The sequence below is a fragment of the Rhinoderma darwinii genome, chromosome 5, assembly GCF_050947455.1.
Source record: "Rhinoderma darwinii isolate aRhiDar2 chromosome 5, aRhiDar2.hap1, whole genome shotgun sequence".
NCBI lineage: Eukaryota > Metazoa > Chordata > Amphibia > Anura > Rhinodermatidae > Rhinoderma > Rhinoderma darwinii.
The window spans coordinates 51,495,656-51,509,938 of NC_134691.1; the positions used below are offsets into that span (position 1 = coordinate 51,495,656).

General features: G+C 40.2%; 1 protein-coding gene across 3 annotated transcripts in view; it reads right to left on the reverse strand.

Moving 5' to 3' along the window:
* The window catches only part of VPS13B (vacuolar protein sorting 13 homolog B), an 886,671-nt gene that overhangs the window by 800,224 nt on the left and 72,164 nt on the right, over nucleotides 1-14,283 (reverse strand). For all 3 annotated transcript variants that reach the window (XM_075825953.1, XM_075825951.1, XM_075825952.1), the window contains exon 4: nucleotides 2,261-2,381. In XM_075825953.1, coding sequence (XP_075682068.1) covers nucleotides 2,261-2,381 — 121 coding nt within the window. The remainder of the gene's footprint in view (nucleotides 1-2,260; nucleotides 2,382-14,283) is intronic.

The following is a 14,283-nucleotide window of genomic DNA, read 5'->3' on the forward strand; positions in this document are numbered from 1 at the left end:
AAACTTACAAAATCAGCAAGGGATCAAATACTTATTTCCTTCACTGTATATCACTAACAAAAATGCAAAAAAAATAAAATAGGGTAAACTGCAGCTAATAACAGTTGGAATAACAGCATAATCAGAAAGAAAAGAATCACGGAGATTACGGGTGAAATGGGGGTGAGTACGGGTAATCTGCGAACACAAGCAAATATGTGGTGTTTTTCACAGTATAACAGTACAAGATTTGAAGCAGCGTCACGGTCTCCTAACAAAACAACTACAGTGAGAGAAGGGAGGGGAACAGCACAAATACGGTGCTGTATTTAATAAATTTGAGACTATGGTCACTCACTGTGATAGGTATATATCACAGTGACCATATGATCATGAACCAATTATTATGGTCCCTGTTCAGTTTCTATTTACAGGCAGAATATCTGACTTTCACTATCCGCGCAAGCGTGCGCCAGTTTCTTTTTTTTTTCCCGGCGGGTGGGGGGGAAAGTGGGGGTACAATTGGTGGCAGTGGGGCCTAACAACTAGTTTTTTTTATCTCCTTTCACCAAACATTCATGGTGAGAGGCGATAAAAAAAACCTCATACTCACTGTAGCTGGGATTTTAACGGGAGCTTGTATTCGTTCAATGCCTCCAGTAATTGAGAGCAGGGAGCTATAGTACGGCATGCGCCGCCATCTTGGTTTTTCCCTGCGTGGGGTGTGGGGAAGGAAGGTCACGATCGGTGACATAAATTTGTTGTGCAGATTATTAGTGTGGCGACGATACCGAATGTGTATATTTTATTTATTGAGACTTTTATTTTAATGTTTATTGTAAAAAAAAGTGTGTATTTTTATTACTTTTTATTTAACATTATTATTTTTGTTCCTTTTTTTTTTTATTTCTTAACTTTAATGTACTGGCATATAGAGATATTCCAGTACATTATCCTGTGTACTGATTGTACACAGGCAGTTGTTAGGACATACCTAAGTATGCCCTAACAACTGGAAAAACGATAAGACAGCCCTGGGGTCCTTCAACAGACCCTGGGCTGTCTGCCCATATATGGTATGTCCCTCAATCGCACATCCCCCTTCTCATTTTCCCGTTGAATGCTGTGGTCAGCTTTGATCGGGGCATTCGAGGGAATAGCGGCGGAGATGAGAGGTTTCTTATTCTCCACCGTTAGAGCGGGGCTGCGGCTGTGTAATACAAGTGTGCACGTGCGGTGAGAATAAGTTGATGCGGTAAGCGCTGCACTAATGAGTGGCGGCGCCGGCACTGAAGACAGAACATGGGGGTGTTTTGCAGTGCGCCCCCATGTTCTGAATTTGTCAGGGTAAGGGCAATGGCTGTATTACACAGCCGCAGCACCGCTCGGACTACATTTATGTGTTACAATACTAAGCTGTGCAACCACACAGCTTAGTATCAAAATACATGAAATAACGGTATTGAAAAATTTCAAGGTGCACCGCATCGAAATAGTATCGATATTTCGATGCATCGTGCAACCCTAGTCCTGCCTGTCTCTGACACGCAAGACCGAGCGGTTACCGATCACATCAAACTTTATAACTGACGGATTCAGCACAAGTTACAGCTACTCTGTATACAGGATAGAAAGCAGCTGTATCTGAAAAGGTAAAAATTATTTTTAATAAAAAGTATTTAAAAAGTTGCACAACACACATTTTCATAAAAAATAAATAAATAAAGATTTCAGAAGGTTTACGTAGCCTTCAAAGGGGTTGTCTAGGATTGAATGGATTTTTTCTTTTTGACAGAAATGCGCTGGAAACGATAAAATTCAGGCTTGTTCGCCTAATGTGCTTGGTCTCACTGCTGTTTCGGGCCGCATGTACACGTCACCCTATTTATTTAATGTTGGGTGCAATTTATATTAGTGTGGATATATGTATTGTGAATTATCAGGATTATGTATGTACTGTATATTTTGCAGTTACTGTTTTTTATATCACTGTATATTTTTATTTATTTTTTATCTCTACATGACTTGTTGGGATTTTTTCTTATTATTTTCATGTCACGGGTCCAGACCCTCCAGCAATTTTAGGGATTTATAATCCCCTATTTTTGCCTTCTTTATTTATCATTCATGCTATCTTATTTGCTATATCTTGAATTTCTGAAGCGATTTATGTATAAAACAGTCACGGCCAATGGATTGTGCTTGGTTTGGTGACTATTTGTTGGCGATTTGTTAAAAACACAGAATTCCATTATACTAAAACAAGATACAAAATAATGACCTGGTGGTAAGTCCGGATCCGTGGGGGCCGTTTGCTGGATCTTCCTTGGTTTAACTGGGGATTTAGCACTCTCCGTGTTGCTTCGACTGGTCGAGCTTGAACCACAGCTCTCGTGATCGTCCTGAAAGACAAAAAATAATGTATGTAATGAAATGTATAAATTTATAGGTCTTCAAAAAAAAAAGAAAAACACAAAAAGGCTACGTTCACATTTGTGTCAGACGATACACTAGCATGCTGCATTATTTTGTCTGCCAAAATGAAGGAAACCCGATGGAACCAATTAAAGTCAATGGGTTGCGTCAGGAGCGGTTGATGTCCGTCTTTTGATGGATATGTCAAGTCCGTTATTTTTGGTTTTCTGCTCCTATGACGGAGCAGAATAAAAGGAAATTCTGGCGTAGATGTGAACAGAGCCTAACAGTCTATAAAAATAAAATATCAATATGAAAATAACTACGTTTTACAAAGTATATCTTAAAGCTGTATTTATTATTATATTATCACACAGTCATTAAGGCTATGCTCACGTCACGTGAAACAATCAGGAGTTATTCCAGCCATCTACCCAGGATCAGTCAAGTTTGTACTTTTATTTCAATGGGGAGAGGGGAATAAACTGCTGCTCAACACCTCTGAAATCCAACATGCACGATCCTTCTTTCCCCAAATATCTGCCGTCGGGTACTCGCCATACAGATTAGAATGTTGGCCGATCCCACTTGGTCTAATATGTATGGACAACGTAAAACATAGTAGGAATTTAATTCCTAATAGTATAGACACCACAATAGGAATGAAAACAATATCGCATCCCATTGCTATTATTGCTTTTCTGCAACTTGTTAAGTGCAGTGATATAAATTATTTGTAGAGAAAAAAAATAATTTCTGACTGTCGCATTTGGAAACGTGTTACCAAATAAGAACAAGCTATGGTCTAAATGCTCAATACTGGACTCATTAGCAAAACTATCTGTGCAGATATTGCCATCGGTGGTCAGACTGATTTCCTGGTGGACCAGACTAGTAAGCATCAAGTTGTCCAGCTTCAGAAAATAAATGGTTTTTTTTTGTATAATTAAAGTTATACCATTTCCAATATACTTTCTGTATTCATTCCTTATGGTTTTCAAGACCTCAGCTTGTTGTTATTCAGTAGCAATATTCATTGTTTACTTCCAGTAAATAAAATTCTGTCCATCGTCATGTGATGGACACACAGGTGTTGGGATCGTTACAAGACACAGCTCTGATACACATACTGTAACGAGCCGTGCACCTGTGTGTCCATCACATGACCATGGACAGAATTTTATTTACTGGAAGTAAACAATGAATATTCCTACTGAATAACAACAAGGGAAGAACTTGAAAATCATGTAGAATTAATAAAGAAAGTATATTGAAAAATTCTATCATTTTTAATTATATTTATATTAAAAAAATAACATTAATTTGCTGAAACGGGACAACCCCTCTACAGCTTTGTATTAATGATGTTATATATAATCACAATGGAAAGGCCTGGACTACTAAGTCGAAATAAAAATTATTGTTTGGGCATTGGAAATTATTAGGCGGGGTTGCTTTAAGTTAATAAACAGGGGTTTGAAAAAGTATGAATCCGCAACTAGAAAAACAAAAACCACCACAATAGATAAGTAACAAGTAATTGAAGGAAGCATTTGTAAGGAAAAAAAACGTTGCCCTGTGATCAACTGATCGCCACGCCAACTTTAATTATGACAATGTATTGTCTTTGTGAGACCACCCCTTTACTGCCTCATACACATGGCGTATTTTCGCTCTATACAACAAAGCGTAGGGTACATTTGTATGCCTCACAATTCATACAGAAAAAGGTGAGAAAGTCAATAAAATGGCACCATCATCAGACACTTGTATAATTTATGGCTCCCCAAATTCACTGCTGGCTTCTAATTTCAAATTCTCTGTCCACCAGTTTTTTTTAAAAACAAGCAGAGCATGCAGAGGCCACAATAGATCGATCACAGACCATGACCAGAATATTCAGAAGCCATTTAAAACACTTTCAAAACTCATGACCCTATTAACACTGCCATGAGGCTCTATACATACGAGTACTCAAGCATCCTAAATACACAAAATGGTAAATGGACAGAGCAAACCAAATGTTCCAAAAAGGAGGAAAAAAAACCCTTAAAGGTCAAGAGGTTAAACAGAGTAGTGAAAAGGGGAAAATCTCAGCGCTAACTAAATAAATGGAAGAAACTCAATCCAGTTTTATCAGGAGACTCTCACAATTTGTCTTCTAATGATCTCCAGAAACTCTAGTGCTCCCTCACATACTAATTAAAAGGTGTTATACAGAGCAAGAAATCCAATGGATGCTCCGAAAAGACAAATAGTAAAGACAAGAGAAGTCAATGATCAACTCGTATTCAGAATTACATCTACCATTCAGATAATGGCAACATTCGGTGTATAGGACTAGAGCCAAATACAGCTCAGAATCAATATCCAGTAGGCCTGCGGCAAAAACCCGGGTTCAGATTGTGGAAGTGTTAAGTTATATTGTTAAATCCGTATTTAATTAGTGTTGTTGGCTTTTGTGGTTTTGGAGAAATCTAGAGTTAAACAAGCTAAATAATAAAGTCTCACATTAGTCTTTGCTGGAATTTAACCACAGTGATAATTATCTTAAAATACCGCTGGCCACATTTACAATATCACAAAAGGCTATGTAAACCTCTGAAAGCAAATAAAACATTTTTTTCATAAAAAGGTCAGTCTGTTTTGTGCAACTTTATAGTTCGTTTTTATAAAAAATTATTTTTCCTTTTTGAGATACAGTTGCTCTGCATTCTGTATACAGAGCAGCTGTATCTCACGTTAAATCCTGTATCTGTCAGGTCCGCGGGACTGACGGGTTCAGTGTCAGCAGGTCCTGCGTGTCACGGACACAAAGAATCCACCTGTTATCCATCAAATCTAAGTTCATAACTTTGGCTTTGTTCACACCTGCGTTGTGGCATCTGTTTCAGTGGATCCAAATGAAATAAAATAAAAAACGCACAGAAGGTAACATTTTATTTTATTTTTTTTGATGGATCAGTTTACCGGATCCGTAAAAAAATCCAGATATTTTTTTTTTTTCCGTGCCATACTCCCGTTTTTATCTTTGCATCTTTCTTGCTTTCATTTTTAGTCTGCACATGAGTAGAAAAAAACAGATCCGTTAAACGTAATGTTTAAGTGATACAATAGGATGGCATATCAGTTTGTATCCGTCATCCATGGACTTCAATGTAAAAAAAAAAACCTGCAAAGGTCCTTTGTCAGGTTTCCGTCATTTTTGACGGAAACAATAGCGCAGCAGACTGTGCTATTGCTTCAGTCAAAAAAAAACGGAAACCTGACGGAACGGAGTCTTACTGGGAAACAAAGTTGTTTTGTTTTTTTACTGAAACGTTCACTTCCGTTCTTGTGGTCCTCTGATGGATCCGCTAGAATGGAAGGAACAACGCAGATGTGAACGAAGCCTTAGATGTGATAGATTGCAGGTCAGAGTCACGCAGGACCCGCTGAGACTGAACTCGTCATTCCCGCAGATCTGACGGACTCAGGTCTTAGCAAACTATACAGCTGCTCTGTATACAGGATACAAAGCAGCTGTATCTCAAAAAGTAAAATGAAACTTTAACCCCATGACGCATTATCACATACATGTACGTGATAAGGGTCATAGATAAGTATGGAGGTCGCTCACGGGCTGAGCACCCTCATTACCCTGCGGGTGTCACTGTGTTTTACAGCAGACAGACTTGACTAACGGCTGGGAACAGCGATCATGCTGTTAATGGCCGTTTAACCCCTCAAATGCTACGGTCAATCGTGACCGCAGCACCTGAAGCGTTGAAAAGAGGGGTGTGGCCCCCTCTGACAGATCATCGGCGCCCCCACACCGTGATCGGGGGGCCGTGATTGTCATGGCAGCCCGAGGGCCTAATGAAGGCCCCCAGGTCTGCCTTTTGTCTGCCTCTGTTAAGCCATGTCTCTGGCACCGCTTAACAGAAGCCTGTGAAAACGACGACATACTGCAATACATTAGTATTGCAGTACATTGTACCAGCGATCAAACGATCACTGCTTGAAGTCCCCTAGGGGGTACTAATAAATGGTGTAAAAAAAAAAAAAAAAGGAGTTTAAGAAAGCTATTAGTAGTGAAAAAACAAATATTAAAAGTTAAAAAAAAAAAAAAAACTTTCCATGTTTCCTCTAAAGTAATGTAAAAAATAAAAAGCTAAATTGGTATCGCTTTGTCTGTAAAAGTCTGAACTATTACAATATACCATTATTTAACTCACACAGTGAATGCAGTAAAAGAAAACAAAGAATTTAAAATGCCAAAATCGCTGTTTTTTTGGTCACCTTAGCTGGCAAAAAACAATTTAATAAAAAAAGTGATCAAAAAGTTGTACGTGGGTTTTGTCCCAATACGCGAAGCCAGAGATAATACGCTTAAGACCTTCTCCCTGATTCATCACGTGACAAAGAGTAGCATACCATGTATGCTTTTGTCGCTGGATGCGGAGAAGGCCTTTGACAGGGTGGATTGGGGGTTTCTGGAAGCGGCGCTAAGTCAGATGGGCGTGGGTCAGTTAATGTTATCGCGTATATTGTCCCTCTATAATAATCCCCAGGCGAGGATTAGGGTTAATGGTTCTCTTTCTGCTCCATTAAGGATTGGGAACGGTACAAGACAGGGTTGCCCACTCTCACCCCTGATGTTCGCGGTGGTGATGGAACATCTTTTAGTTGCGGTGAGGCATAATGACATAAGGGGTGTTCAGGTTGGGGATATGCATTTTAAGGTATCTGCGTTCGCTGATGACTTATTATTCTATATTACCCAACCACATCTGATGAAATCCATCCGGACGTATAGCTATTTTAGTAATTATAAGATGAATACATCTAAGAGCGAGGCCATGAATGTTTCCTTGCTGGTGTCGGCTTGGCCAAGTGGGAAGCCAAGGATTTTACTTGGCTGGGAAGAATAAGTGCGGTAAAAATTAATGTCCTGCCTCGTTTGATGTATCTATTTCAGACGGTTCCGTGTGTACTGCCATGGGGGTTTTTTCTTCAGTTGAATAAAGCTCTGACCAGATTTATTTGGCGAGGTAGACCACCTAGGATAGCGAAAGCCACTCTTTTTAAGAGGAAGCATAGTGGGGGTTTGGGACTGCCTGATTGTCTGGCCTATTACTTTGCGGTGGTAAGCGTTAGAGTACTGGACTGGTTCCACCATGCGACTTCTAAGCTATGGGTGAGATTGGAGGATTTTTTGGCACCGGTTCCTCTTACTGTACTTCCGTGGCTGCGGCGACAGTACTTTACGGGGCAGGGGAATGCTGTGCTTCCTTTGGTTGCGGGACAGGTGGTACTCGTATACAAACGTTTCCAAGCTTTGGCGAAAGTAATACCTACTGATGGTGGCGATATCACATAATGTGGATTTTACCCCTGGTTTGCAGCCCCACTTTTTGGCTTGAGCATCCAGACCTTCGCCTTTGACTTTTCGCCATGTTCGGACGAGTAGTGGTATGAAATCTTTTGAGGCGCTTGTCCCAGAACCGGAGAGATCACTAGTGGGGCGGTGGGATTTTACTTAAGCAATGATATTCCTCCATCTTTTGTGAAGGGGTGGAGAGGGAGCTCGGGTCACCCCCATCGCCAGCTGACTGGTCGAAAGCATTTGCCCTGTGCCATAGACTTTCTATCTCTTGCAAAGCCCAGGAAACTAACTACAAGATCTTGTCTAGGTGGTATAGGGTTCCAGCATTGCTTCACTCCTTTTACCCGGCGGTACCTGATGTGTGTTGGCGGAGTGGGGGGGGGGGTACTATGCTACACATCTGCTGGGGATGCCCGCTAATCAATACCTTTTGGCTTTCCGTAGTGGACCTGATACATAAGATCACAGGTCAGGATCCGTCCTGGAGTTCCGCCTGAGCTTTCCGTCAGAACGGAGCCCTGACGGAAACAAACGGAAACCACAGGTTTACGTTTCCATCACCATTTATTTCAATGGAGACGGATCCGATGCAAATGGTTTCCGTATGTCTCCATTGTGCAAGGGTTCCATCGTCTTGACAGAAGCAATAGCGTAGTCGACTACGGTAAACCTATGGTTTCTGTTTGTTTCAGTCAGGGCTCCGTTCTGACGGAAAGCTCTGACGGAATGCTAGAACGGAGCCCTGACGCAGATGTGAACGAAGCCTTACACGGCAGCGATTTTAGAAGACCTTAGCCATTCATTGAGATGCTCTATTATTTCAACTAGATGCTGGTTGTAGGCTTACAAACAGAATCTAATTACTGAATGTTCCAAGGAGTCAAGGATGTCCAATCCCACGTAATGCTGCCCCTTTTCCTTGGGTCTGCCAGACCATCCATGCTTTCATTGTAACTTTGTATATTACTGAATATATTTGTGATATTTCAATATAATAAGATTAGCTAGACCTGTCCTATGTGAGCATTTTCAAGTGTTTGTGCATCTGGTTTTTGTAGTGTACTAATTTTTTTTTTTTTATACTTTAGTGACGTGTCACCTTTTATTACATGTCTCTTTTGTCTATGCATATATTCAGTGTTTTTCGCAATTATTTTTTTTGTGCACTCGCCACTTTAAGCTCTACTGGTTTCCACTGTTTCGTAGAGTATCTAGAGAACAGCAGTGAGATTTATTGATACAATTAGAAATATGTCACTAATGATACTACTGAAACACCATCTCTCCCCTTGACTAATGTTTTCTTACATGGTCTTCCACTAAACAAACTAAATCTTAGATTTATTTTTTGACCAATGTTTTACCAACCCTTCTGTGCTCTACCAGTCAAGGTACTGGGCAGCCTGTCTTTTCCCCAGAAAATCTGATCCTCATCAATGCTGCTCCTTGCAATACCCCCTCTTTTGTCTCCATTTAACTTTCTACTTGTGCTCCCCACACATTACACAAAACACAACCGAAACCCACCAAATTTGGTAGGATCAACAATCTAACGTGTATGGGGGGGGCCACAACAGCAAATGTCGGGAGAAAGAAGGATCCGGCACTGTGGATTTCAACATGCCCAATCCTGTGTTCCCATGGGAGACGAGCCACTGCCAGAGGTGGAAATGAACATGCACACTCGGCCGAGACAAGCCTGCATGTATATAGGTTTGAGTCAGGAAAAATCCCTGTCAGCTGAACAAATATTCAGTCGACGGTTATTTAGTGTGCACGGCCACTATTACTTCCAAATTTCCTCGTAATCTGGTCATAATCATGAGACACACAACATATAACATCATAAATATTTACAACCAGAGGAAAGAAGCAAGATGGAGAAGAAAAAACCTAAACAAAACACTAAAATTATCGTAGATATTTTCTACAGAAAAAGGTTCGGTGTTCGCAGCAATTATTTAGGCGCACTAGCTACCTAGCTCCTGGAAGTTATCCAGCCCTGACTACACCAGAAACTAATGTGCATTGTTATGCTTATAGCACATCCCATTGGCACAGAAAAAAACTAGCGCAACAAACCAATCACTCCGAAATATTGGCCACAATCATCGTTCATTGATACGCTGCTTCTGATTTTATTGCTAGCCATTTTGTGAGGGAACTTACAGCCCGATTGCGGAATCCAAAGATCATTCTTGATTATGTTTCTGAGGTAAATTCAGACCTAATACTAAGAAAGGTACAGACCTAATACTAAGAAAGGTACAGACCTAATACTAAGAAAGGTACAGACCTAATACTAAGAAAGGTACAGACCTAATACTAAGAAAGGTACAGACCTAATACTAAGAAAGGTACAGACCTAATACTAAGAAAGGTACAGACCTAATACTAAGAAAGGTACACACCTAATACTAAGAAAGGTACAGACCTAATACTAAGAAAGGTACCGACCTAATACTAAGAAAGGTACAGATCTAATACTAAGGTACAGACCTAATACTAAGATAGGTACAGACCTAATACTAAGATAGGTACAGACCTAATACTAAGATAGGTACAGACCTAATACTAAGATAGGTACAGACCTAATACTAAGAAAGGTACAGACCTAATACTAAGAAAGGTACAGACCTAATACTAAGAAAGGTACAGACCTAATACTAAGAAAGGTACAGACCTAATACTAAGAAAGGTACAGACCTAATACTAAGAAAGGTACAGATCTAATACTAAGGTACAGACCTAATACTAAGAAAGGTAGACCTAATACGAAGATAGGTAAAGACCTAATACTAAGATAGGTACAGACCTAATACTAAGATAGGTACAGACCTAATACTAAGAAAGGTACAGACCTAATACTAACAAAGGTACTAAGAAAGGTACAGACCTAATACTAAGAAAGGTACAGACCTAATACTAAGAAAGGTACAGATCTAATACTAAGAAAGGTACACACCTAATACTAAGAAAGGTACAGATCTAATACTAAAGAAAGGTACAGATCTAATACTAAGAAAGGTACACGCCTAATACGAAGGTACAGACCTAATATGAAGAAAGGTACAGACCTAATACAAAGTTAGGTACAGACCAAATACTTCGATAGGTACAGATCTAAGACAAAGGATGGTACAGACCGAATACTAAGATAGGTACAGATCTAATACAAAGGTACATATCGAAGACTGAGAAAGGTACAGACCTAATGCTTTCCACAAATGAGGGTTTGTTCAACTGTATCCTAAACAATCCTCTGTGAGCTAAACCCAACTGTATTACAGATCTCTCTGTTGTTCTTCAATGTATCATCACTGTAGATAAAATGCAAGAACCGGTAGTCCATGCTATTTAGTTGTCATAAGATTCCCATGACTGGATTGCCAAAAACGAAAGCAAATCCTTAGCTATGAGAAGCATTAGGAGTTACCTCAGGATAGACATACGACCTATAGGAATACGCCACCAATATCTATCCTGATAACCACTTTAATACGAGATATTTTTTTTCCTCATTAAAGCAACTCATTTCCATATGCCTTTTAGGTCATTTAGATATTATGGGGGGGGAGAGGGGAAAGAGTCCCTACTTTCAAAGTGACTTTCGCTCTGGCAGCTGCCACCTATTTATATTGAAGTGGCTGGTATATAGTACAGTGGAATTTTATGACCTGACACAGATTCCCCCCATAGTAGCTTATTGTCAGGGGTTTTTAAGCCCAAACCAGTGGCGGAAAAGGGGTTGGCTTGATTAGACACCCCCTTTAAGGTTAACAATTTCTTACCTTTTTTTAATGTTGACTGAAAATCGAGTAGCACCTCAAGGGAGTCATGTTCCACAGCGCTTCCAAATGCCAAATATATATGCTTATATTGGACTACACTTTTATAATGATCCTAAGTATTTAAACTGGTCAAATAAACTACTAAAAATAATTTGGTCTATGGTCATCTTAAATTAGGGCATCAAGGAGGCCCCCGCTCTGGACACCCCTCTATGAGCCAGAGTGGAGAGATGCTTACAAACAGAGGCTCTCACTCTGGCGGACTCAAGTAGTCTACTGCAAGTATATTACAAAAACAGCCAGTCATCCAAATGGGTACAATGTAATACTACATTTTCCCTGCAGGTTATAAAATATGAAAATATGGCTGGCCGTCACTTCCCCTGGCAAAATCATCTGTTTGCCGGGGATGTGGGTTATTGGATACATGGCGATCAGATGATAATAAAGGGGTTGTCTTAAGTATTATGTAAGCACACACATGGATGTTTCTTAAGAGCCTAGGCATGGACTAATGTTTTTACAGCAGGTGCACAATTGAAACTTTGTGGTGTCTATCCAAGCTAGTGACCAAGGCATTAAAAAAAGGTAACATATCCGCTATAATCAAAGTAATTGTGATCCTATCCAACCCCAAAAAGCACACTAGTAATATAGATGAGGATCTAGGCTCAATTAAGACAAATACACCAGACATAAAATAAACATTATTTAGGTTAAATCCTATCCGCAAGGCATGTACAGGCTAATCTTAGTAAAAACATGTGCAAAATCGGTGAAAAAACACATACCGCCACATATGTAAAAGTAAAGGCTCATACTGATAATATATCAGCAGTGCATATTAGTCTCCCCATATATCATTGAATGTGATTCTTGGCTTCATTTTTCTCTCACATGGTATTAATCACTCACACACCTTTATCCGCAGTAGAAATAGCTGAAGTAAAACATTTAACCAGCTTAGTAAACTAGTCTCGCTTCAAAATGTGGTCTTGCAAAAATGTATACATGCCATGACTTTCATTTGTTTTAATCTAATAATGTTATTTACAGAATCAAAATACAATTTAAGACGTGAGAACTATAATAAAAGCATCAACCTATTTACAGACATGTGGAATGATATATTATTTATTACAGGGCACCACTGCATAGGGCCAGAAGCCATGTCCATTAATGAAGAAAGATAAAGGGCCATGCAGTGATATGACAAGTTCCTATCGCCCCACGATAAGCTGATCACTGGGCGTCTTGCTGCTGGGCCCCCAGGAATCTGTTGTAGTCTTTGGAGAAATCTGGCAACAAGTGTGAAGCATGACACAGTTTTTTGATTGAAATCAATGGGCTGTCCCTTTAATGCACGGATGTGCGATGTCCATGCGCGACGCCCTATGTAGCCACTGTGGATAATAGAGGGGTCTAACAAGTGAGGCATCTCGCCCCCCCCCCCCCATTCATATGCTTTGAAGAAGACAACTCCTTCAAAGGAAATCTGTCACCACTTTTGACTCCCCCCAAACAGCGAACACTGCTAGATAGGTGAAGAGTATACAAGTTTAAACATATCTATGCTGGCTATCATACTCCAAGCATAACATACAGCTCACGCGCTGTATGTTAATGAGACGGAAGTGTCCGCTGGGCATGGAAGTATCCTGGTCTCTTGGCTGTAAGCCCTCCCCCAACCCCTCCCCACTTCAGTGAAGGCCCAAGAGGTCTCCTGTGTCATAACGTGCGAACTGCTAGAACCGTCACCTTAGATAATAGGGGAGGAGTTGGAAGCGAGCAATTAAAACTAGATTTTCTTGGTTATGCTTGGCGTAAGCGGTGTGGGACGGGAGTCAAAAGTGATGACAGACTTCCTTTAAAGTGGTTGTCCGACACAAAACTATTATTTTGCTTTTCTGAAATGAAGAAACGTAATAAACGTTATTTTTCAAAACTGCACGAATCAAAGTTTCTAAGCCCCCGTCAGGTGTACTCGGAAGTTTGGAGCTGCTGTACTTGCTGTGACGAGTCGACACAGGCTTTGAGGGGAGAGGAGCTCCTTCTCCTCCTCTCTGTGTTTCAATGACGTGGATGAAGGGGCTGGATACTTGGCTCAATCAACTAAGCCAGCCCCTCCTCTGTCACGGCTGATTCAGAGAAGGGGGTTGGCTTAGTTGATCAATTGAGCCAAGTAGCCAGCCCTCTTCTTGGTCTCTTGATCAGCCGTGATGGAGAAGGGGTTGGCTTAGCTAATAATTTGAGCCAGGCAGCCAGTCCTACATACGCATTATCGACACCGATCGAAGGGTGGAGCTCCTTCCCCCCGCAGCCTGTGTCAATGCAAGAACGGCAACTCGAACTTCTGGGTCCACTCAACGGGGACTTTAAAACTGCGATCTTTGCAGGTTTGAAAAATAAAGTATAAAGCATTTGAGAAAAACAAAATAATAAATTGTTTTTCTTTTAGTCGGACAACCTTAAGTATAAAACGCAAATTCATTAGGACAAAATAGAATGGCAATAAAAATGAAAAAAAGTTACCAAATTTAAATAAACAATGCCATAACAAATTAGGATTCCTTTTAATATTATAATGATAATGTCAGAGAAAGAAAAAAAAAAAAAACAGGTTATCATACATTTTCCTCCTTATACAATGTATTTTGCACCTATGACTACAGCTTTGATCCAACAATAATTGTCAACCAGCAAAGCTTACCATAGAATAAGAGAGACACC